A 26,784-nucleotide genomic window follows, 5' to 3' on the forward strand; every position below is an offset into this window, starting at 1 on the left:
TAGCTTAAACTTTACTTTGTAAACGGTTATTGAATACCAATTGTGGGGGCCACTATGATTAACGGAAATAAAATACGTAGCTTATTGTTAGCTGTAATTTGTAAAGACTGAGTTGGCAGTCATTGCGATTTTTCTTTTAATATTCTGCGATATTTTAAATATTCTGCGAACATTAAATACATTAATTTTGACAAGTCCAGAGTTTTAGAGAACGCACATTAAGTAAATTATTAACTCCTAATTTTTTTTTGGTAAAATACTTTTTTTATCTGAACATCCTTGTATGTCGGACAAGCTCCTAATTGTTTTTAATCTTAAAATCGAATCATTACTTCACTTGATAAACTAAGATTTAGCCTACAGAGCTCAAAAAGATATTCGTATAGAGCGCAAGTGAGCGGCGCGTGCGCAGGCACTGTTTGCAGTGGCGGTGCCGTGGTGGGATACCGTTAAGATGGTCTCACAATGGACTCTCCACTAAGCAGCACACCGCGGCGGCCGCGCGACCGCTCTTAACTCTATATATTATATACATCATATATCCACTCAATCAAACGCTTTCCAAACTTAGCCGCGAACACTAGCAACATATTTAAAAGATAAAAGTGTCTGTGATAATTATTTTTAATCCGTAAATCCGCTGTTAATTGTGTCGAGTGAAAATGCAAGTGAATGGTGTTTGAGCGGTTGCTGATACTTCAATTTTTACTTACTGACTTTGTACTAATTAAGATATTAAAAACAAAAAATAATAATGGAGGTCCAATTCGGTTCTGATGGAATCCCTTTTGTGACGTGGGGCGACAATAAAATAATGCTGGAGCTTACCCCGGTCGACGATGGATCTAGTATAGAAAAAGCTAAGACAGAATTAAGAGAAACTCCGGAAGTCGTAGAGAATGCTTTGGTTGAGTTGCGGAAACTTTTGAAAAGTAAGTTGTTTTAGACTTTATTCTTACGGACAAATAGTTGTTATTCGATTGTTTTTTGTCGAGGAAATCAATGACTTTATTGCATGTAGGTATTGTTTTTGGTGATTTCACATTCAACGTTTATGGGGCTTAATTATACTAAAACTAATATGTGTGCTTCTCTTTGTTTATCTTTTGTTTCTATATTTATGACTAATGTATAAGGTTTTATCTAAAAGCAATTACTTGAATAAACTTAGAGGTCATCTTTATATTCAATGTAGAGCAAACTAGCGCGCATTGCGTATCGTGCTTAAATACTGTTGGAACCAAGACATGCAATATGCTGATTTGATAAAAATATCGACCAATTCGCACAAAAATAATATACCCACTTTATAGACGGTCCTTGCTCCAATTACAATGAATAAGAACTCTTTTATTGGAAGTTGGTAAACAATTCGTTTCCGAGTTATTGTTAAGCATGATAATTGTATGTAATCGTTTTGTTATCAACAGCTGATTACTACAGATTGCATGTCGCATATCGTATCTAATATTTCAAGATTACAAAGTCGTGGACATCACGTTTATCTTGTTGACATTGTTATTGAATTTTTGTATATTTTGGTTTCTTAATTGCAGTTAGTTAACGGCAGTTGATTGGAGTTTTTTTACTAGGTTTTTGAGACTAATTCAATAAAATCCATTTTATTAGATCATCCAGTACTTGTTTTAGAATAAAGACTAATCAGACAAGAAGCTGAGTATTCTTTCGGAATTGGTGAATTTTGTTGATATTTTAAAAAAATCTCATTGTTACATTTTATCTGTCTAAGTAAACCCAGAGGCTCGACCTTCCGCAAGATACAGCGAGAGCAGTCATTTGAAGTGCATCGCGTGTATAAATGGAAAGTTCGTAAAATGTGGAGATTACGACTTTCCCTTTTACAATCTCGTACAGAGGTGATTATAAAAACGATTCGAGAACAAACTTTTTAAACTATGAGTTTGTGTCTTTACTTATGAAGCTCAGCATTACATTTTACGCTTAGCATATAGCTTAGCATACGGGGCACTTACAAAAAAGGAGACAGTGTGTGAAAATTGGCGAGCACTATATATAGCGATGGGATTTTGATGTGCCACAATGCAGTATACCGGGCCCTACACTCTTCCTCTGTTATATAAATGAACTTTGCTCATTTTCAATTAACAACAGTCGCATTTCAGCATATTATTGCAGATGATACAACCCTAACTTTTCATGCAGATTCTAGGAAGGTGCTTTTTACATATGCACAAGAATGCTGCTTTAAGACAGTTTTTACTATTTAACTTAAACTTTTTTATTGTAGTCGGTACGTATGAAGATTCTTTAAAAGACAAAAAATATATAATTATGATTTATCTTTGACAACTTTAGTGCATAACAATTAAATGCTGAGGTAGTAACTTTAGTGCAAAACGTTATTTTCGGGCATTGTTTTATGGTGTCCTGAAGAATGAATAACTTTTGTTTAAAACAGTCCATCGCAGGTAAATTTTGAAAAATGAGTTGTTATCCATCTAAATAGGTCAGATCCAATATGTACAAATCTTATGCATACTTCAATATTATTTTAATAAAACTGGTGAGATAATAAAAGCCTCTTCGAACCAAACTACTACCTGAAATAAAATTAGGTGATCGTGGTAATACTAAAATTAGTAATTCGATGCTACGAGTATAAGACTTTAGATAATTTTTAATCAATTATTGCTATTTTCTATGTACGCAAGTAGATATGTGTGTATTAAAATAACTAAAATAATCTGTAAATATTTTTTTGTGGCAACATAACATACCATGCACAGACCGATGCTTAATTTCATGGTGACTAAATATTGACGTCCGGTTTTTAAATAACACACTTCATGGCACTTGAATTGTTTAATACAGCGTATACATAATTTTGAGTGCTTCCTATATTACTATTTCATCAAATGATGAGCAGGTATTTTGCGAGGTTCTCGACGCCATCATTGATTCAGCAGTTTCGTATTTTTTATCATATTGCAGACAAAGTCATTATAGAACGTGTATGATTCTTCTTACATTTGTGAAATAGGAAAATGATGAATCAAAGAACAACATAATTATAGAATAAAAAGATTGTTTAAGCTTACTTAAATTAATGTTGTCGGTTACAACAATGACTTGTATTTATCACCTGTGAAAAATTGACAACGTGGTATCATGGAAAATAATTGCACTAAAAGCTTAACAATGGTCAGTATATCAGGATATGATGTACGAATGACTGCTAATAAAAAATTAGGTAGAAAATGAACTATATATAATGAACAATGGAAAACACATATATAAAATGGACAAATGTCTTTACACTAACAATTTGCTAGAAGATATATGTCATAAACTTTTGTTAAGTTTATGACATATATCTTCTACAAGAATTTATACGCCGAAAATTCTAATTTGAAGATTCTGCGAACCTTTTTCTGTAGTCAAATAATGGCATGATTATAAGACTCATCGTACTATGTAATTCCAGTAATTTAATTTTAATTGCGTCAATGTACCATAGATACTATATTTTTATTTGTACACTAACTGCTGCCCGCGACTCCGTCCGCGTGGACTGCAGTTTCCAGCGCGCGGTGGTTCCGATTTAAGTGGGAATGCCGGGATAAAATGTAGCTCTCCCCTCCCCCCTCTCCATTACATTCCCTTAAAATCCATTTTTCTATTAAGTATTAAAACCATGTGTGGCCCTTGAGGAACATTAAAAAGAAATAGAGTTATACGCTTACCAGCATTCATTTATTTATATAGATTTTCGCTATAAGCTATTCCTGTATATTCGTATGTAATTTCCCGTTCATAAGTCACAATGAGTGCTTTTAAGATTTATGTGGTAATTAAAGACAAGATTTCTTTGTTTCCTTTGATCCTGATATGCAATTTGTACAACTCTGTTGCTTTTTTAATATCATGATGGATTAAGGTTTACAGCCAACAACAAATTTTAAAATTGCTAGTCATTATAAATATCCATGATTATATCTACATCCATGAATGCAAAAAACATGTTCTTGTTTGCCTAAATGCGTCATAAGGAAGTTTTGCATAACTTCAAATGAATTCGTTTTAAAAATTGTCTGAAATCTAATAGAACATCTTCTACGATGCTTTTCAAAACGATAGTAAATTCGGGAGTAGGTACGGGGGTTGTTTAGAAAGCAGTTACATAATTTGGTCAACAGAAAGCAATAAGTAAAGTGCTTTTTACTGTACGATATTATTTCATCGTGTCGTGTAAACAAATATTGAAGAATATAATTTGTTCTCATTCATAAGTAAACGGTAAAAGAAACTTTGCTATGAAACTTAGGTATAAATTGATGTTAAGATCTGTTTACTAGTTAGTATAAAGAAAAAAATACACTTTGTTTAATAAATCAAATGTAAAAGAAAGTTTGCTAAAATAAAAAACGTGTCTCTTAGAACACTCCAAACGGAAATTCCACTGCGGTTCAATACCAGTGAGTTGGTACTACTATTAAGTACGGTGAATTGTGAAACAGAACATGTCAGTTATTCGTACTTTTAACGCTTAGATAACTTAGGTAATAGCATGATATCCGAGTAATGGACTACCGCCATGAGATTGCAAAATCGCGGGATGATGTAAAAAAAGAGTCTGTTTTCCGTTTCATGTGATGAATTTAAGTAATTGTTTCTATTTGTAACGCAACTTATTTCTTTTAAAAAATGGTTATAAAATTCACATGTTTTTTCACTACTATAAATATGTATGTAGTTACATAACTAATTGATTTCATTTATTTGAAATAAGATTTTAAATTCCTACGCTACTTGTATGATTGTACAAAATGTTTATTGTTTAAATTTTGTTTTTACATCACTAAAAGTAATTGAGTACAACAAACATCTTACATTTAAATCCATCAAATAATATATCTTGTTTGTCAAATTTTAAAATTACTCTTCTCTAAATTATTATTAGGTACGAATAAATCATACATAATGTTAAACAAATGTTTGACTGAGACCTTGTTCCACGAAATACGACAAAAACTAAATCAATGTACATTTTGTTGTGCAAATTTATAGGTTTTAAAGTTCAAGAGTTATTAAATATGAGCTATGGATAATAAATATTGAGCAAAAACTTTTTAAAGTATTTAATGACGTATAAGGCGAAACAGGTTTCATGAGTGATTCAACATAAAGTGATTGAAGTGAAGATTGCCTGAGATTAGTGTTTTGTTTTATTTTAGTTTTGGAATAAAAAGTCAGACAAAGATGAGACTTAGAACGATATTACCAACCTATTTATCTTTATTCATGTTCGTATGTACAGTTGTTTAGCGCCCTGAATGATTTAGATTCGTAGATCAGTCTTTCAGAAATAAATTTCGCCGGACCAGTACTTTCCAAGACACACCTAATTCTACATGTAAAGGTTAATCTAACGTAATCTGTTTTAATATTTCCAGAAGAGACATCGCTTTTTATTCCGATTGAGCGCGACGATTTTCTAATGAAGTTCCTCAGACCATGCAAGTTCTACCCCGAAAGTGCTTTGAAAAAGGTTCGTAGTCAAATATCATGAAAAATCTCTTCACACAATTTCAAGTATTTTATGCATTACTGTTTGTCTTTCAACAGATTGAAGCATACTACAAGTTCAGACAGCACTACGCAGATTACTGTACAGATTTACTCCCGTCAAACATTCAGTCTCCGTTCCAACATTCAATCATCTCGATCTTGGCTCCGCGCGACCAGCACGGACGGAGGATCATCCTTGTGGAATCTGGAGGTTGGTTTTACTTTTGACTTACCTGATACTTACTCCTAAGATTCCGGCCAACTTTTTTTCCCTTATCACTCCTTCTCATTAGTGGCCTACTAACAGGGGTGTCTCACACAACCATTTGATTTTCTCCTACAAAATAAGCATTGATTTCAGAGTAAGTAGTTTTTGCATTAGACAATAAAGTTTACAATTTTGAAAGTTTTGAGCCGACTAGCTTATCAGTGCGTAACAGAAATTGATACTGGCAACGAAATAGCGCGTAAAGTTCAACTCTTAACAAAGTTAAATGAACCCGTTAAGATAATTTAATTTAAAGAAACTCAAAATAATGATTATGGAGCAGAACTCTTGAACTTACAAATCATGAGGATAGCCGATATGGAGCAAAATAGAGCTACAAAACGAGTGACTAAAAATAAAACAAAAAAGTACTTGTCATGTTGTTGACATTATGATGGACAAGGATCATGCTTAGTTCTAATAACAATAATTATAAGCTAACATCAGTTACGTGACTCATGCTAATTAAGCCAAAAAGGCAAACGTTTTTTGTCCAGGTTTCTATAGATAACTATACGAAGCGGCACTGTGTGATTAGAATTAGATATACTTATAGTTTTCAAGTTCGTTTCTAGATTGATCTTTAGGCATTTAGAATTTGTTGAGTTAAGGCTTTCGAGATATGGAAAAATATATCGTAGACTGAAAAAGTTTGTAATGAGGATTGCCTAAGGTTAATAAAACCAGAGGAGAGGAATACTAAATAATATCGAGAAAAAACGAGGGAACATTATAAACCACCTTATACCCGATGACTCATTTATTGCTAATATATTAGGACAGATCGTCACACGAAGCGGAAGAGGAAGGTCAGAGGGAAGTACATAGACCAACTGAAAGAAGTGAAAGAGATGCCACAGGATGGAGAAAGACGGAAATCGCTACACCGAGAAGTGCCCAGCTGTTAAATTTTGATGATGATGTTAATTCAAAACATTTCTGTTTGGTCTTCCTGAGTTTTTTATAAGTCATCAATCGAGCGTAAGCCTATAAAGCAAAGCCTATAACCAATTCCATCTCTATTTGTTTATATTAACGAAGCTTTGCGCAACAAAATTCTTGATCGAAACTGGTTTTGTACGAAATTAGGACGAGTCTCAGATTGCATTTTATGTAACTGCTTATATTATGTAGGTAGGCAGTATACGTAGTTTGTGTGATATTGTGAAGAAGATTTCATAAGGTCTGACTGTTTTAGAGACTTGCACTATTATCATCATCAGGCGTTGTGGTTTAAATATCCTATAATGAATCTCGCAATGTTTATTTCTATCGACCAAAAATCAGGAATGTATATCCTTAGTATTTATTAGAAACACCTGTTTCTTTTTCTGCATTAATCTGAATAAAAAAGCAGGAGCTTATTACATTGACAATATAGGCTTAAATATCTTTATCCTCGTAATTTCTTTAAGGAAGTCTCTTAGGAAGTATCTAGTTTCTGACATTTTGTTTTCGGAACACTTTTATATGCGTGTATAAGTTGTGTAATACAATTCACACTAAATCATTCTGAGGTGAATGACTTCCAGTTCCAACCGAACCCAGTAAGTTAGGTAATAGAAAGCGTGTTCGCAATGATTGGCGCGGAGACTGTGTGCTCGACTTGCCGCGCTACGACTGACCTTCGGAAACTCGTATGCGGTGGAGTATTTACTTAGAAACTAAATCAAACTGAACTAGAAGTATACTACTTATAGATACTCCTAACAAATTAAAAGCAAAATGAAATGGTTATTGTGGTTCAATTTCTTATTTCACTTACTCTTTTTCCGGTTTTTCCTAATTGATACAAAATTTAGTAATTCGTCTGTTAGATTACGCGTAATCAATTTTTAGGCTATATCGACACAGCATGTTTTCACAAGAATTCAGTTCTGGTTAAACTGCCCCGTTAGACTACTTGTAGTAGTAAAATACCATATTTGTTAATCCAGATTTGAATAAGAAAACTTTGTTTAAACAAATTGTATACTTCCAGAGCGATGGAACCCTCAGGATGTGCCTCTGAAGGAAGTGTTCCGTGGCATCCAGATGGGGCTGGAGGGAGCCATGGCCGAGCCACAGACCCAGATCTGCGGCGTCATCAGCGTGTTTGACATGAAGGGGCTCTCCTTCAAACACATCATGCAGTTCACACCGTCTTACGCGAAAATGGTGCTCGAATGGATACAGGTAGGAAAATCAACCACTTATTAGCAAGGATCAAAACACCATTTCGGATCAGCTTTAATTTAAAAAATAATTTACATACTTAACCAAGTTCGTTGTTTTTTTTAATTTTGATTAAGCTTGGGATACATGTAGAGTAAATTCCACAGTTCACCGAAAATTGTTTTGACAAAACCAAATCTGTCGACGCGACAGTCCTTCTTTCACGCGCTTATAATTTTAAAATAATAAAAAAAAAACTTTTTATAAAAGAAGATATAATAATTGACCTTTGGAATCCGTTCGGGCAATCTCTTCGTTCCTATCAATTAAAATATTTAATCTAGTCTTAATCACGTTGTTAGGCAAATTGTAATTTGTAACGATGCTATAATATGTTATTGACTCACGACTGTAATAAGTTATAATTGGCAAAATTTTAAGATATCGTAATTAAATACATGTGTTTATTTATTTGGAAGCTAAATAACACGACGATAAGGCATTAATCGATAGTCGTAAAATGATTTGTTGACAATAGCTGTATTTATTATCTGTATACATTAGTTATGTTTTGAAATATGAAATATATATACAATTGTAAGTTATTTGTCCATTTGAAAATCCCGTTCCGAAAATGTTCCTTTGACCTAAAACCTTTTTCGATGAGTCAACAAAACATATCCATCTCATGATTTGTGCATCTGAGTTCAATGACCCGCCTCATTGCTCCCGGCTGAGCAGAGAGCAGGCTCAGGCGGTTTCGAAAGTACTTCAAACAAGCTTTCGAATGTCATATGTATAAGATATGATAGATGTATAACTAACTCTAACATTAAAGTATGAGAGTACACCACATTAGGTCATTTACTAACTAGAAGATCCTCAGAACAAGTCAGTGGTTGTCTTTTGGATATGCATGAACTATTAAGGAGGTTTTTATATGATAGCTGGAATTACAGTTACAGTTAAGATTCTTATGTTTACCTAAAAGTAGGCTTCGAGGCTAAATTATTTATCACGCCGTATTTCTTTTCCTAAAAATCTTTGAACTTATTAATCTCGATTGTAACTCCTCACTCCAAAATATAAGTATCGCTTATTAGACGTCTTACGTTTAACCACGGAACGTTTTACGAAAAGTTTAATTTGAGAAATAGCCATTATAGCATAGCATATCAAATAATTTTTTGATTTGTCTTCAACATAGTGCAATACCAATTAGATTAATTGCCGTCCACTACTAAACGTAATATGTTACGTATCAGTATTAGCAATTATATTAAAACGTTGTAAATAACAAATATATGTCTTGATATGCGTTCGCGACATCGAGACGAAGAGGTTAATCATCGAGTATAAAAGGTCAATTATGTGTGTGCAAGTCTGCGAATTGATGCTGGCAAACGTATCGAATTAAATGAGTATAGGTTACACTGTACAATGAAATGCTGCTAAGAGGATGAATGTGTTCTGGACGTTCTGGTCAGAATAACTGGTAGAGTACTTACTATAGTTGTCTACTATAGGTAGAATGTTTGATGGTTTTAGTCAGAATTTATAAAGCCTAACCAGTTTTTGGCAGGTACAGGTACCCCTTTGCCTCGTTCACCTTTACGGTCACCCTGACAAACAACCTGCTAACAATCTATTTAAACAGACACCGGTTATATTTAAACGCTGCTTCTTTATTTGGAAACTAACAACTTTCTCCAAGAAAGATTTATCTAATTGATTAGCTGACGACAATATGAAATGGAAAAGTTTTGATAATCATTAAAATGAATAGGTATTACTTTGTGCAGAAGCGGCATTTTAGACAGACTTGGGTCTGTTGATTGTATACAGTTACCTTATTGTTACCACGACACTGACCATAGTAATTTTGCTATCTTACTAACTAGCATTGCATTCTATAATTCCAGGAATGCGTGCCGATCCGCGTCAAGGCGGTCCACATAATTAACCAGCCGTACATCTTCAACATGCTGTTCGCGATCTTCAAACCTTTCATGAGGGAGAAGTTGAGATCCCGCATACACTTCCACGGGAGCAACATGAACTCTTTAATGGAGCATGTGGATCCTAAAGCGCTGAGGAAACGACACGGCGGGCTCCTGCCTGAACCGGAGATCACGGGCGAAGTGCTGTGGAAGATGCTGCGCCATTACGAGGAGGAATATAAATGTGAGTTTGAATTTGATAACATAGTTGTAGGTTTTAGGGTAACCCTTCACACACGTCCGTTGCTTTACTGGCCAAGCCGGCTTTTTTCCCACAGTTGACTAAGATTTCATAAAACGTACAGTACTGGAAACATCTTAAAATATGAAAAACCATTGTTATTTTTTTTTTATAACATGTTAGTACTGGCTATAAATTGGTTATTTTATTTTATATATAAATTTTTTATTGTTTAATTATTGATTTAATTACAAATCAATCATTTTTTTTCAGTGGCGAACTCCTACGGCTACATCAAGAACGTGAACAATAACAGTAAGATTGCCAAGGCTCATTGAAAGTACAAAACTGGAACTTTGGAACTCAACGCTCAACTTTAAGATACTGATGTAATTTAGATTAGTGCATTTTTCTCTTAAGACATAGTGTGATACTTAGATACTTTAATACATGGAATTCAATGAATACAAATGGACTTAGTTTTAAATACAAAGGTACAATGGGTCCGCGGATGGTATTATAGAATAAAAGACAGTAATTAATAAAAAAATGTTTATTTATTTACTTACTATTAAAATTATAATTTATAACCTCTCACGCATTTGAGTGACATTATTATTATAGTTGATTTTAACAAATATACACATTTTAAAATAAGAATTTACAAAAATACATATGTAGGTACATAATTTACTCAATACTTGTTGAGTTCTTAAATGTTTTTCTTATCGCTAATATTATGTGTAAGTGATGGTACACAATATTTACAAATTCAACATACAAATATCTTACGATCCTTACCATAAAACCTTTTAAGGTTATGGACTTCGATTTATACTAAAATATAAAATGAGAAAAATATACGTGGATAGGATATGTAGTTTTTTATACGTGTAATATGAGATTCTAATATGTGAAACATAATTATCATGGATAGTATTGCTCTTGCTTTGAGCCCTTCGTTGCGAATGCTAGATGCCTGTATCGTTTTATAGTAAGCCATCTCGCTTCCATAATGAAGTCCTGCTGTTTAAAAATATACATATCAGTGCACACGTAGTCGATTGAGGCTTCAAGCCTTGAATAACAATGCATTTATTGAGACAATCACAGCCCGCTTTTGAGAAATGTATGACGCAAAGATAAAATAGAAATTAGGTTAAAAAATCGAGTACACTAGTCCCAAAAAGGGCAGAACAAAAGAAACTGTGCACAAACAATCATTCCTCTTTTACAGATTAATTACAAAAACTCAAACGTTTCTTTGGACCCGATAGCTGCCCTAGCCTAATGAGATGTTTTAGATATCAATAACATATAAAACAGTTCAAAACTTAACTCCCAACTTGTAGTATAGTTTAGGAAATAATATCAAATGCTTACATAAATCTATGAGATATACATACTATAAATATAAGCTAAAAGGCATTATTCTTAGATAAATACATACAAACATACATAGTATATAACATACATAATATTGGTCCAAATATCAAACATTACTAAAAATGCTTCAGATAAATATCAAATGCTTAATGTACCATTCAGACGTATACAAAGAGTGTATTTTTATTAAAACTATTTACTTAATTATTTCTACATCTAGAATAAACTCCAATGGCTAAGGCTCTCTAATATTATGCTTTGTACGTAAATATAAATCTAAAATAAAGTATTCGATATTATCACGGTATGCGTATTTATATCACATTGCATAAAATCGTCCATTTCACTCAGTGCTATTTCACTTCTTCTTGTATCCATACGAATTGATTGCTGCAACAAGAAGAAAATATTGTTAGTATTGACAGAATACATCTTAAGTTACCCGAGCCTATTTCATAGGGCACCATTTTCCGGGTTAAAATATAACCCATGGGACTCTAAAACAACGCAGTTGTCTGTCAGCAAAACGATTTGCAAAATCGTTTGACGGGGTCTTGAGACAGCCCTATACAATGTCACAAGCTCATTTACTTATTTCATATTATTAGATAAGATTAGATAAGATTTTGTATCTTAGTCAAGTAAGTAAAAAAATTTGAGCATTACAAAATCCAAATTCACTTACCACTGAATTCCTTATCACACATAAGGAGTAGCTCCAGCCACTGTCCACCAGTGACGCTGGGTATGGACAGGGTTCCGCCATACTGCTCCGGGAGGCACTTGGGGCTGATATACTCGTGCAGCAGCTTCCTGTCGTTCCCCATGAACACGATACGGGATCGGAGCTTCTCTTTCAGGAAAGGCTTGAAGATCTTGAACACCATGTCGAAGATGAACGGCTGGTTGATGATGTACAGGCCTTTGATGCGAAGCGGAATGGCCTCCTAGAAGTAACAGAAGTTTATTTGTAAAATCAACGTTAGATTTGGATGCCAAAGTTTCACAAGCTTTAGTACTGAGTGCAGACAAGAATAGGCAGTTACATGAATGCGAATATGCAAAAACAAAGAAATAAATCAATATGTGAAAACTTTCTAGCATGACACATACATGTTTAAGACGTTACCATTATACAAAATATGAAAATAATAAGTGGGAATTTGGTTCAAGTTATCTGCCTTATTTATCTAATTCCATACAAGTTCAGAATTATGCTGAACTAAGTCCAAAATCACATTACAAACCTGCAACCAGTCGACAATTCTGTTGGCGAAGCTCGGAGTGAACTGCCAGACGTGCTGCATGGACAGTCCGTCCATGTCGAAGATGACGACGGCGCCACATATCTGGCTCTCGGGCTCCAACATGGCCGCCTCCAGGAACAGCACGCAGCCCTTGAACACCTCGTCCAGACTGCACTTGCTGGGCTTCCATTTTTCTGCAAGTAGAAATGAGTATGTTAGGTAAGTTTGTATTTTATCTACGTGTTAGTCAAGTTTGTATAGATACATAGGTGTGCCTAGGGACTGACATGTGGGTCAAAATATGTATGAATGGAATATATCCTCATCAGATTGCATTCTCACCAAGGATTCGAGGAATATGTATAAAAATAAAGCCCAATCAGTAGACGTTTGTATTGGTCTAAGCAAAAAAAAAAACATTACGGAAACCTGGTGGAAACGCACCCATAATAATATTATAGAGAGATGTTTTTTTTGTCATTTATATAGGTTCTACAACTAAGTTTTTCTAAGTTTCCGTAGTGAAGAGACAGTTTAAATCTATGCAATGTAATTATGTTCTGATCGGATATGTATGTACATATACAAACTGCTGATTATGATAATGACGTCATACAACTAAGATCGCTTGGTCAGTAATATTTCGAGAGTGTCTGCAACATATTATTTGTTTGTGCATTATCTCGGTTACAGCTGCGTGACTGTTTTACCTACATATTCACAATGTTATTTATCCACACGTAAAAATTGGCATATTTTAAATGTAATTATGTTTGTATTAGCTTAGCCATGATTGCTGTAGATCAAGATAACACAGAATGTAGTTGTGATCGGCTAATATTAAGGTACCTACTACATACAATTGTCTATCGTGTAGGACAAAAGTGTTGGCCACATTTTAAATCATTTTTATTTTCATATAATAAAAAAAAACACAGTTCAAAATATCTAAGTTATCATTTTAAGGGAATGGTAGGTAATAATTTCATTTCTTTTCCAAAATATTGTTAGCAACTTTTCCTAAGCTAAGACTACTGTTATTCTTAATAAATTGGCAAAGCTACTTGGGCAATGTTGTGGTAATGTCTAGAAGGTGGTGTACTCACTGCCAAGCTCCAGCACCAGCACCCTCCTGCCGAGCTGGTCCCGTGTGGGCAGCACCGTCAGCACGTTCTGTATGAACACGTTGGTCTCCTTGCTGGGGATCAGACCCTCGTAGTGCTTCGAGTGCTTGAGCTTGAACCCGTAGTAACGTTTGATCTGGAAATAAACGAAAAGATCTAAGTACGTGTTATATATTCGTGGTTGCATTATGCTGCAATCGTGGTTGCCTGAAAACTTGGGGCTGGCTGACATTAACAGGTGGCCATTTGTTAGATGACTAATATTTGTATTTCAAATTTTTAAAAATCCCAGGGTTGTCAGTGCCCTACTATTGTGTTGCAAGTTAAAGAAGAGCTACACAGCTTAACAAGTTTGCCAATTAAATAAGTGTAAGTAAACATATAAGGTTCCAAGGAAAAGTATTACATGCTTATTGCAATTCAAATTCTTAGTCAAATAGCTATGAATGAAGTCTTGTGTGTTCTTTATACATATATGTATAAATACAAATTATGCAATAAGGTTGCGGTTCGTTAATGTTTCTTGTACTTGAAAATATTACACAATAATCCTAAATACCTTTGGGTACAAACGAAAACATGGGTCCAGACTCCAAGAGCTATAAAACACCAATCAAAAGTCGAGTTTAGATTAAAATTACTACTTTTCAAACTGAAATTCGCAGTTCATAAGATAGCGTTAGGGACGTTCCTTTGCGTCTGATGCTTTCGCGGTCAACCCAGCCTTTATGTTGGATAGGTTAGTACAATATCCAACACGGAGAAAGGAAATGTTAGATCATCTAAGTATCCAGTAAGTACACTAGGAACTATGAAACGCCTTTATTATTATTTTAATAATGGCATAACACTTACAAGGTCATAGGCGCTCTCGGGGTAGAACTTGCAAGGCCTCAAGAACCGCACCAGCCACGCTTCACTGTCCGTCGGCACCACTAAGTCTTTATCCTCTGAAAAATGTATTAAAAAAAAGTGAATTAGTTAAATAGATAAAGCCTCTAGCTCAATGCTAGAAGCAGAATGGGTCTGTAGACAGACCAGACACATTTATCCAAGCGCTAACGCCAAAAAAGAGTGTCATTTCTTACGTTTGATGTATTTTATTCTAATACTATGTCACATTGCCTAGGCATATGTCTATTGCCTAAGCCGTGATCTATCTCGTCTTATCCGAGTAATATCCGAGAAACTTAGTTATAGCAGTTTTTTTTAAGAAAATTGTAATTTTTTGTATGACTAAACCAGCCCATATATACCCAGCCTACTAGTTAAGTGATAGTGATTAATAATGTAAATAATATTAATGATACACATCGTTACGTAGCTAAATGATTCTTCTTTATTTTTATAAATAAAGTTAATTAATTCGCAATATGACTCAATACCGAAAGGGATTCACAAGTCAAACGGTTGCTAACTAGGTATATTATTTGTTAGTAATTATTTACAATACTAATTATGACCGTTATGTCAAGAACTTAGGTAAGTACTGGAAGGTATATAAACTTAGAGTGTAGGTCACTTTCCTTACCAGCCATTAAGTAAACATGTCAGTTACTGAAGTACCTAATTAAATATACCTATGATGGCAATAAATTATCTACGGAAAACGTAGTGAAAGGTGGAAGGTTTTCCCTTCGAAATTCAGTGATTCATGCTAATACGTTGCTCGGCCCTATTGTATATTACTTAATATGTATAGTATGAGGTGATGCGGAAATACTTTAATTAACATGTTAAGTGATTTAGTTGTTAATTGAATTCTAAGCAAAGTATCTATATTGCAAGAAACTACATCCTAAAAACAATTATTGAACTTACTTTAGTAAGTCTGACGGGTCAATAAATAAAAATGAAGTTATTTTAATAAAGCATCACATAACCTCAATATTAACAAGCCAAGATTACCAAAAGGAAATGAATAACCATCCAGTAACATAGGTAAATAGAAAAGTCACGAAAATCCTTGTTTATTGGTAAACCATCATTAGTACAAGACAAACCTACCACAATGCCACCAACCCTTAAACAAACTGCTGCCGTTGTGGGAAAGACGGTCGAATCTATTTAGAATGCGGTACAGTGACGTCATTACCTTCTACAATGTTGCCTTATGAGGAGGCTGTAGCCTACCAATGTTTAGATAATATAAAACAAAGGTAATACGAGCTGAATCGAATAGCCTTCAAGTAAGTACTAGAAACGCAAGTATGTAGGTTTGTGTTATTAAAGTTATAATGTTTGTAAACTTGACCTTAGTTCCTTCCAATCGAATTATATAGGTACGTAATTGGCGACTTCCTTTTAAGATGCACCGGTTTTTGTTATGCTACGACTGGGTTCGGATTCAGCCACACGCATTCTACCTCATTCCTCATCACTACTAATGCCATTAATTATTACATACTTTTATATCATAATGTGACTTTTTAGGTTTAACAGACCTAAATATTCGTCTTATTTACTTAAGGTTTTATATTTACATATTTTATTTTAGCAATTGCAATAAACCAATATTTCTGTTATAAATTTTTAGCTTAGAACAAATTATAGTCAGGTATTTACCATTTTTGATTAGTAGTTAGAACTAATGATAAAATTTTCCGCAACTTCAGATCAACCGTCAAAGCAACCATTACAAATGTAGAAGTAACCATACATTGTCAGGTAACGACTGAAGATTATCCACAACGAGACTATTATAAGTTATTTGACGTAATAAAACAGCGGCCATTAATCCGACCTTATATTTACACAAGTTATATCTTATCTGATGTATTACGATGATCTATGACAATGTTATTCTGCAAAGTTAAATATGAATGAGCTTCTTTTGTAACAGAACTGTGGTTAGCCAAAGCGCAGGCGTTGACTGCTATACTGGACTTTGGTATTTACCTACCAAATATTTATCGGGAATGCCGGACTAGTTTTGGATACAACAGCAGTCGGCTCATGGTTAAGGTCTTTAGTTTGGTCCCAGTCTATCACGATGTATGCTGAGAAATATGCATGAGTTTATCGTTACTAAATAAACAACTCTGAATGAATTTGGTGCGGACACTACATTTTTTTAATCTATTCCCGTAGATAGCATGTTTTTTTCTTTAAGGTCTTGGTTTCGTTCAGTATCTTGATTTTACCAAACTTATTTGGCAAAGCGTAGAATGAGATCTAAGGACCTGTCACCGTAACTCTTATTCGACATCTCATAACCTCGAATTGAGGAATCTCCTTTTTTTCGACTATCTCAGTATGAAGCGGTTGCTGACGGCTTTGGGTTTGTAAAGGTGTCTAGTTCTTAATTTAGTCTATTACGCGATAAAACGTAAAATTATAGCAGAAAACTAAGTCAATGGTTCAAAAACACACTGAGTCATAGTTGACAGAAATCGTTATTGCCATAAATATGATATATAGCTTACTATTTGCGAGATTTATAGAACCCTTCGGTTATGAAAGAATTTGTCGATTCGAAATTTATCCAAAATTATTATCTATGTATATGCCATTTATACATTTGCATATTTGGCACAATTGAAACGAGTATTTTTTTTTTAATTGTAGAAAGTATGTGAAAATATTTCGCACTATGGAAGCCCTTAGGTTCAGGGTAGCTTTAACAGCCTTTTGACCATGACTGCAGCTACGACGAACTGTGATTCTGTGATTCCCATAGCGTCGAGCGATAATACACTAAGATTTTAATACTGTATCAATAAAATTACTTTAGGTTTTCGTCTCACACACGTGACAATCCAGACTCGTAAATAAAGGGAAATGAATACTAATTATATATCAAACAGCTGTGATAACCGCAGTCATTGTAATACAAAGCGATGATCGTGCAGAATAAAGATCAGTGATCTTGCACTTTTGTCTTCTGGGAAAATCTGAGATAAATGATTTATCATTGTTTAGCATCGATAAAACACGTACTTTGTTTTGTAATAATTATACTGATACACATCTTTTTATTTTCCATTGGGCCATTTCCGCCTATGTATGTATGTATTAGGACTTTGTTGTTTTCCTTTCGTTTTTGTTTAAATAGAAAAGCTGTTGACAACTTTTCTTTTCTTTTATGTCCACCACATTGTACTGGACACGCTATTACGTTTTTTCATTAAATCAAAGTTATTTAGGCACAGTGAATAGGAACTGTGCGTGAAGTCATTTCTTGTGAATGCGGTTAAAGCGCTTGCTTTACCTTTTGTAGTGTTCAGATAAAACCAAAACTATTACTACATACTAACTTTTTATTTGATTTCATCAACTGACGGAATAAATATATTCATACTTTTTGTACCCTGTCAAGTACAGGGTATAATTTGTTCCCACTAAAAAATAAATTACTTTGATTTAATTGACTGGCCTGTTGGTCTAGTGTTTAGTGACCCTGACAGCTATACCACCAGTTTAAACGCGATATCATATTGATGATATTTGCCATGGAGCTACTGATACCCTGGATTATTACATAGCTCTTCCAAAGGTTTTGTACCTAAAGGGTAGAAACAGAACTCTAGTAAAGAACTACTAAGGCTCCGATGTCTGTACGTGTATAAGTCTCTCCGTCTGTCATCAATAGTATATTTCTGCATCTTATGAACCGTGAGCGGAGACATATGTATGTACCTATATATGTACCATGTGCAATTTAAACAGTTACAGAACCCTAAGTCTTGCGACTCGCACTTGACCGGAACGTGAGACGAAACTAGGAAGTTAATTAAGCAAATAAAATAATGAATTGCAATTTCATATACCTAACTTATAAGTATACAGATCAAGAAGGTTATTTTTTACAAAGATCAGGTTCATTTATTTTGGTTACCATTAGCAATTTCAAAATGGATTATAATTGGCATGTGTCAGATTTTACCCTTCTGGATATTTAAATAAATTTGAACGTTACCGCTCACTATATCCGAAGGTCTATGTAACTCGAGTTTAAATTATTCACAAATTACTTAACGAATTGTCACACAAAGGGATTGGTGCGCAACACATATTTGCATATTTTTACAAAAGTAGTAGTGGATTTATTTTGTTAACTAGCTGAGCTGATCGGTCCCACACCTCACTATTGTAGCGTCATCAATAATTTTTTTATCAAGTGTTAAATTTTCCTAATTAGAGACGTTTTGGGGAGACAGTTTAGCAATGCTTTCTATTTTCCATAGAAAGCCTTGCCTATAATTGGTGAAATGTATTTTAATAGAAAAAACAACGTCCTGCAAAAGGGCTACGTCTGAAATGGTCTTATTTAAATTAAGGATTATTCAATTTGAGCCAGTAGTTTCTGAGATCGAGATGTTCAATAAAACAAAAACTCCACATATTTATTCACAATATTAGTGTAGATATAATTACGTGACCTTCGACGTAATTTATAGTAAACACCTAATACGCGAACTTATGCTAATTCAGTTCTATTTGTAGGTACAAATATGAACATTGAGATTAGGTTAATGATTGGAATAATAATGCAGTGAACAAAACACGAATATTAAGTGAAGTAAACTCGGTGTTGTTTTCAACCGACGAAAGGAGAAGGTCCTTTATGTTTTGTTTATTACCTCATACTTTGTAGGTACTGGATGAACGAAATTGTTGATTATAATTATTTTTAGTTTTACGTGAAATGAAACATTAGGTCTCAAAAAAGTTGCATCAAGTTAAGCTTAGTAGTTTTTATTAAATGACGGTGGTATGTTTAGTTGTTAAAAAGTATTATTGGAATTCAATTTTGATTTTCATTGTAATACTGATATTAATACCTTATTCTAAAGGTTATTTCAAAGCGCACTTTTAAAGAATATGTTATTCTGCATTTATATGTACTTCTGTGTCTTCATACATGGTAAGGTCATTTAACATTCAAATGTTTTGTAATTAGATATACTAGTACTGATTATGAGAGGAAATTGCGCTGTCTTCTTTTTTGTAACATTGTTTTTTTGTTCCATTCTCATTCCTTAGACACTTATACATATCGTTACACTTTAAAGGAACCATTCAATTTTAATCTCTTTAAGGCTATTTATCAGTGCCTTGAAAACCATCTTTTCGCCTCCATACCCTCTCTTACACTCTTCATATGCATTTTCAATATTAAATATGTAATAATTTGATAATTTACCTTCAAGTAATCTTCTGAGTTCTTCTATCGCTGGTTTGACGATCTCAGGAGTTTCTCTGAGCTCCTTCCTGGCGATCTCTCGAACCGACTCCCGCGGCTCATCAAGTTCGAACTGCAGGAGAAAGTCTCCGAGCTGCACCCCTGGGATCTTGTCCAGGTCTGTCAGCATGTGCTGTGATACTGGAACAGAGGAAAAATAACTTTATTATTGTGACAATTAAGTTTAATTTGACATTAGTAAGAATTCATCTACAGCGGTTGTGTTATATAGGGTAATGTCCAAAGATATAGGAAAGAAGGTGGAGTCCACAGTCCAATTGCTAGGGCTCAATTCTGCTGCACATATGCATTTGTTTTCAGAATTTGAAACACGGTCGGTTGAGCCGGTATTGACTTCTCAAAATAACCACCACTTTCCCCATTTCTAGATAATACTAGCTGTTACCCGCGATGTCGACTCCGTAGTAATTAGGAAGGTGGGTTATAGATAAATAACTTGCAGACATATCATATAGCCACTACAAATTAAGATGTAAGTAATGATATCTTTCAAGTTGGATCAAGCTGCACACGGTGTGCCAATTTGATTGAAATCGAGTAAGTAGTTTAGAAGTATAGCACTTAGATGTATTTATTCATATTCATGTTTAAATTTAATATAAGTTCTCGACTATTTTTAGTTTAAAAACAGTCAAAATTAGTGATGTACTCAAATGAAAAAAATAATCCTAATCTATACTCTATACTAAACTATAAAGCTGAAGAGTTTGTTTGTATGTTTGTTTGAACGCGCTAATCTCAGGAACTACTGGTCCAAATTGAAAAAATCTTTTTGTTTTGAAAAGACCATTCAACGAGGAAGGCTTAAGGCTATAAACCATCGCGCTGCGACTAATAGGACCGAAGATACAATGGAAAATGTGAAAAAAAACGGCAGGTATATGTAAATCATAACTTATCTCTTCTACCCACGGGGACGAAGTCGCGGGCAACAGCTAGCCTTGTTTATAAACTAAATCAATAATGACTTCAATTGTGTTTACTATTGATTTCGTCAGTTGAAAACAAAGTATACTTAATTTAGAATTAATGGATTTGGAATATTCCTTTAATTAAACACTGACATTCACAATGTAGGTCAATGATCTCTAGAATTGTATCGAAATCGTTAAAATAGACAAGAACATAGATACGAAAACTAGTTGCCGAGTTATGAATGGAATTATTGTATAACACGAGTGACGGAAACCAATAATTAATTAAATCATCTTATTTGCGTCAGATCATAGAATATGGAATAGTACTACGTGTCGTACGTGTCATCATGCCAAACCGCGCGACGAGTCGTGGGTTCGATCCCCGCAGAGGACAAACGTTTTTCGTCTGGGTGTCTTTGTGCATGTGATTTGTATGTTTGTGAAACCCCTCACGAAACAATGATTAAATTCCTCAATTGCGCTATTCGTAGATTTCGAGTATTTTAATAGAGTCATTCACATGTAGAGATACCTATGTTAAAGGTAGTTGTAGCTTGATTAAAACTGGTCAAGTACCTTTCTAGCTATAAATGTTCATAAGACACAGCCTGGTGACATACGGAACGACAGACAGCAAAACAGATGTAACACTGACAGATAGACAGCGGGGCCTTTTTGCCCTTTGGTAAAGAACCATAATTATAAATTATAGATCATATGCTATTTTTTATTTTTGGCGGAAATCTTGAATTATTTTTAAATACTACAAGAGAAGACTTGCATACATAATTTGGTTCTAAAAATAATCTAGTACGAATGTTTATAATTTTAACAGCAATTGCACAGAGTTTGTTTAATTCTCCGATACTTTATCTAATTTATAGATAACAACAGATTCGTTATTATGTAGTTTACTGCAAATTCCAATAGTCTGGATTAAAAACTATGAAACCTGCTAAAGTCTTAAAAAATACGAACATAGTGCATTACAATCAGTAGATCTTTGAGGAAATATGAATGTATGTACCTACATCTGACAAATAGTAATATTTATTTATTTTTAACGCGTAGATATCGGTATAGGCCGATTAGTATCGGACCAAACCGAAGTCCTTAATCATAAGCCGATGCGGCGGGGTAGCGAGTCGGACTTATTATTATAGTAATGTAATGTTTATTATATTATTCTACGAGATTTACATGCTTTCATAAATGTTGATATTTATCATGACACGTTCATTTCACTTAATAGTGGAAACAGTAAACAATGGTTTTTGGTGGAACCGGAAGCTTCTCCGTTTGTCGTTTACATAAGCATAAGTAAATATGACGGATAATTGAGATTATATTATATCATGGATCAAAACAAAGACACAGCACATAGATCTACGGAGTGTTAGAAAAACGCTTCTGAAGATAAAGATGGACGAAATAATATTTCTAGTTAGAAATATTCCATTTTAAATAAGCAGTTTAGGTGAACTGCTACCTTGTATCATTTAATTTGCAAACATTGCAATATATTACGAAATCCAGAAGTATAATTGTATTGAGATCGGTCTAGTAGTTTTGAGTACCACCTACGTATTTAGAAACCAAACATTTGTATCAATGCCATGTGTGATTCATGTGTGACTCATATATACTTGTACAATATTTTGAAATCATCAACTAGGTATAAACTTAACGAATTGACATATTATTTATATTTGCGAGGATGGAAAGACCCTGCTCTATACACGGAAATGTTCTTTTTTATATATGTAGATATTCATATATTATTATTATACCAAAGAGGCTTTGCTGATGCACTTAACACCCCTGACTAATATGAAATAGCATTGACGTCCAAATCAGTAAAAAAAAGAAAAAGATGTTTGTAAGTCAACGGTGACTGACTCCATGAGACAAAGGCTAAAAGATTCTTGTTTATCTTCAACTATTTTACTTTAAGAGATCGTAGCCATAGCCTGAACATGTTAGATTATGGTTTATAAAAACTAAACGTACTACACATTTAAGTAACTGGCACATTCGATTCGTTCAGTGCATTGAAAAATATCGCATGTAAAGCACTTAATTGCTAAATTTATCATGACCGTGAAATATGATCTCAATTAATAGATAATGGTTAGATTTCTACATCATGTTGTTCTCATTTCAACTACATTAACTATTACTAAAATAAAAATCAATGTGTAATGTTTGAGTGTTGTGTACCTCGTTCATTAAAAAACATATTTTTTTATCTTTTATCAAGTGAATGTTGTCTGTGCTTCTAGGTGTAGGCAACAAAAACAAGAATGGCAAAAGAAGAAATATTTTACACAGAGTTGTATTGAAATTAAGCGTAGTAAGTAGGAATACTTTAATAGTGTAACATAATGATTGACCTTATAATAAAATAATTTTTCGACTTTTTAAACTCAAAAGTAAACGAAGCGGGAAATAGCTATCTTTTGCTTTAGCTGCAATTGAGCCAAGACGAGAGGGTCAAAATAGGTCATAATATGTATTAGCAATCCTTTATATAAAAGTGTGTTTATAAGTCATTTTACAAACCATCTAAACTATCCGTCGACAATATTTATAATCCCTACGTGTGTAAAAATGATGATTGCATTATGTGGGTACCTCGGCTGAGTTATTTCCCTTGTATGTAAATTAATTTATTGATTGAAAAATAAATCATTATAATTTATAATTTATTTTTGTTGAACAGTTCATTATTAAAATACTTAGCCATTATGTTTATCGTACTTTAAATGACAACAAACGATCGGACAAACGATCGGACGAACGGTTTATAAAGATATTTGTAAACCACATTCAAGATATAAACAAAGAACACAAAATACAGGCAGAAATAGCTGCTTACAGGAATTTAATGTAATAATAGTAAATATATTCTTGAATATGTAATAATACACAATAGTAAAAATAACATAAGAACAGTAATAAAAGAGAATGCACTTGACAAACGAAAACATGTACCTGCAGTTTATTTTTATAAATCAACCTTCAAAATATGCGAGTAATCGGTTATTTAGAAAAAATGCTCTCGATCGCATAATGCCGTTTGAGGAAATAAATCACAAATCAATGCTCTCATTACGAATAGAGACCGCGTGTCTATTATAATTATTTAACACGTTCGAATTGTATGTTAAAATAAAAATTATTATTCAAAGCAATGTTAAATTTACTCACTTTTCACCATTGTTGCGTATATTTCTTGTTATTGTAGTAAGTTAACTAATCGATGTATTTAAAACACTTAGAGGATACGATTCACAATACGACGTCGCAGTAAGCGTCTAACCACACGACTGACCGACCGACTTTGGGCTATTCAATAAGTTGTAATAGTACTTCAGATTTAGCGTCAAGTTTGCTCACCTACGAAACTATAACTACCCGTTATCTATTCAATGTTCTGGTATATTAGGGAGATGGGAGGTTATTATAAATTGATGGTTGTGAAAGTGTTGGTCATGAATGAGAGCTGACGTCACGATCGGCGGTGGCTTGGAGTCTATTAGGCCGTAAAACAGTTCAGGGTATTGGAGCGAGGCAAACATTTCCCGATTATACACGCGGCCATTGGAACTGTTCATTGGATTATGTGTAATGATAGTGGAAAATTATAGGATTTTGCAGCTTTGAAGCATTTTTGCAACCAATTTCCAAAATGGATAAAACTTGTTAAAAAGAAATCGCCTTATATTACCTTCATTAAAAATATTTTTTAGGGCTTAAAGGGCGGTTTATATAAGTATATTAATACAGAATAGGCTCCGCTTTGTGCTTTCGTCTATCACCACCCATCATGTCATAAACCTTGATAGCTAAACATTCTATTGCTTATATTATTCTATTGCTGGAGTTTAACAACTGCTTATTGATGTGGTGACTACAAAGAACATCTAGGTACAAACATTTGAAGAACGCACAAATGTTTGTTTCTAACTTGGACAGGTGGCATCCGCAGCTCACCGAACGCATACCTAGTAGTTGGTATATGACTAGGCATGACCTATAACCACAGGGCTACGCGCGAAGAATACGTTCATCAAATAAAATGAAAATCGATATTTAATTGTAGATAAATAAATTCTTATGTTTGAAACTTGTTATTATCTCGTTTATTAGGAACGATTACAAACAATTAACTCTTGCTGTTAATATTAAATTACAGCAATAAGTTTATTTTTAGTTTATAATACTTATGTTGTAGTTAATTTTACTGTCAGAGCTAGCGCCATCTAGTATCAAGTAGCATTATTAAGTAAATGTGTTATGCTTACTTACCTGTACCTAACTGGTTTGGTAGAGAATATTAAGTCAACGCCACTGTACGATAGATGGAACTAAAATAATGTTTACTGTGTAAAATCTACCGGCAGTTTACCTTTAGTTAAGTAAAAATATTTTCAGCTTAATTAATAATCATTTGGAATGAAAGCTCTATCACGAAATGTCCTTATTATTTAGGACAAAACGGTATCTCAATTTGCATCAAAACATAATTTTTTTCTTTACCAACAAGCAATATAGATGCTTATTAATGTATGATTAATGGTATTTAATAAATAACTACGCAGGTATTTCACACGTGTGTTGTCTTCGTATCCTTATAGCACTTACTACTAAGTAGTGAGTAACATCACTTGGCAACCGCGCCGCGCGCCGTGCTTGCCACTCTTCGCCAAATCTATCCCGGTTACGTGTACTAACGTCATCTAGACGTTGGTTAGCCAAAACCAACCTATTTAGATACTATCTCCAAACGAATATGGACTTTGACCTCTTTTTTTACAAAAAGATCACTTTGTTGCAACTCGTGTCCTAAATATTCGTTTTTTAAATTTGTTATGTACATACGTACATATAACGTGCAAAACATCTCTATAAGTCTCCTTTTCTAATAATCCACGTTCACAGCTTTAGAAATCGCACGAATTTATCAACTTATTTTATTAAACACTACGGCCACTTGCTAAGAGAATATCTCTATTACGCCACTGTCATAGGGCAAACAGGAAAAAGAGAAGAAAACCTTTTAAGTATTACTTAATCAGTTTCAGGAAGAACAATCTGACGTCTTTTGTGAATATTTACCTTACAGGTTAAAGTGAATTCAATAATGAAACAAACAACATAAATATTATAAACGCATAATTCGATCATTTTAAAATTAATGTTTGGCTATAAGTCTTTTCAGGGTCAAAAAAAAAAACTGGTTCGTGAAAGGAATCCTTGGCTTTGATATAGGTATTAAAAAAATACAAATTATAATATGTATATGTATTATAGTGTATTTATATTACATCAGTCTGAGTCATTTTTTAATAGGCCGTAAGGTATACTAGTATGGTAAATAATCATTATGCATATACCTATATATAGGTCTATCGGTAGTAAAATATATATTACCGTTTGTAGAATACATAAAGTTATGTATTATTTAGTATTTGCAAATTATAGAAATTTGCAATAAGCATGGCAGTTTTTATTGGACAAACCGCCAAACCAGGATCTTCAGCAATAGCGAACGAAGCCTGCCTTAGTCTGATATGTCTAAGAGAAACGGTCAATCAATCCGCAGGGAAATTATTGAGATGTAAGTAAATAAAAGGTCTATGAGAAATGCGATCTAACATGTGTTGTGTGGATCGACGTCCCAGAACTGTTAAATTGTTGTGATGAACGTCTTGGGGTAGCCAAAACAGTTCTCCAAGTTCACAAGAGG

The 26,784-nt window shown here is 33.7% G+C and overlaps 2 protein-coding genes across 3 annotated transcripts in view; one reads left to right on the forward strand and one right to left on the reverse strand.

Moving 5' to 3' along the window:
* Positions 1–462: 462 nt before the first annotated feature.
* LOC113493219 (alpha-tocopherol transfer protein-like) lies at positions 463–10,703 on the forward strand. Its single transcript, XM_026871085.1, has 6 exons — positions 463–932; positions 5,436–5,530; positions 5,608–5,761; positions 7,800–7,993; positions 9,895–10,156; positions 10,427–10,703. Exons 1-6 carry the CDS (start codon positions 755–757, stop codon positions 10,489–10,491), a joined length of 948 nt encoding a protein of 315 aa, XP_026726886.1. The 5' UTR covers positions 463–754; the 3' UTR covers positions 10,492–10,703.
* An 82-nt stretch (positions 10,704–10,785) lies between these two features.
* The window catches only part of LOC113493220 (alpha-tocopherol transfer protein-like), a 28,020-nt gene continuing 12,021 nt past the window's right edge, over positions 10,786–26,784 (reverse strand). The window contains exons 1-7 of one of the 2 annotated variants that reach the window (XM_026871087.1): positions 24,243–24,707; positions 20,056–20,235; positions 14,766–14,860; positions 13,893–14,046; positions 12,787–12,980; positions 12,225–12,486; positions 10,786–11,929 (exon numbers count right to left, since the gene is read on the reverse strand). In XM_026871087.1, coding sequence (XP_026726888.1) covers positions 11,898–11,929; positions 12,225–12,486; positions 12,787–12,980; positions 13,893–14,046; positions 14,766–14,860; positions 20,056–20,235; positions 24,243–24,252 — 927 coding nt within the window. In that variant the 5' untranslated portion in view covers positions 24,253–24,707 and the 3' untranslated portion in view covers positions 10,786–11,897. Of the gene's footprint in view, positions 11,930–12,224; positions 12,487–12,786; positions 12,981–13,892; positions 14,047–14,765; positions 14,861–20,055; positions 20,236–24,242; positions 24,708–26,784 lie in introns of those variants that run through there. The other variant, XM_026871086.1, reaches the window with a different exon arrangement.

This window comes from Trichoplusia ni, chromosome 4, assembly GCF_003590095.1.
Source record: "Trichoplusia ni isolate ovarian cell line Hi5 chromosome 4, tn1, whole genome shotgun sequence".
In the NCBI taxonomy this organism is placed as follows: Eukaryota; Metazoa; Arthropoda; class Insecta; order Lepidoptera; family Noctuidae; genus Trichoplusia; species Trichoplusia ni.

Bases quoted from the DNA above. Each gene is read 5' to 3' on its own strand.
- LOC113493219 (XM_026871085.1), top strand. From the start codon at position 755: ATGGAGGTCCAATTCGGTTCTGATGGAATCCCTTTTGTGACGTGGGGC. The intron at 5,762-7,799 runs GTTGGTTTTACT...GTATACTTCCAG, and splicing joins CATCCTTGTGGAATCTGGAG to AGCGATGGAACCCTCAGGAT. The intron at 10,157-10,426 runs GTGAGTTTGAAT...ATTTTTTTTCAG, and splicing joins TTACGAGGAGGAATATAAAT to TGGCGAACTCCTACGGCTAC.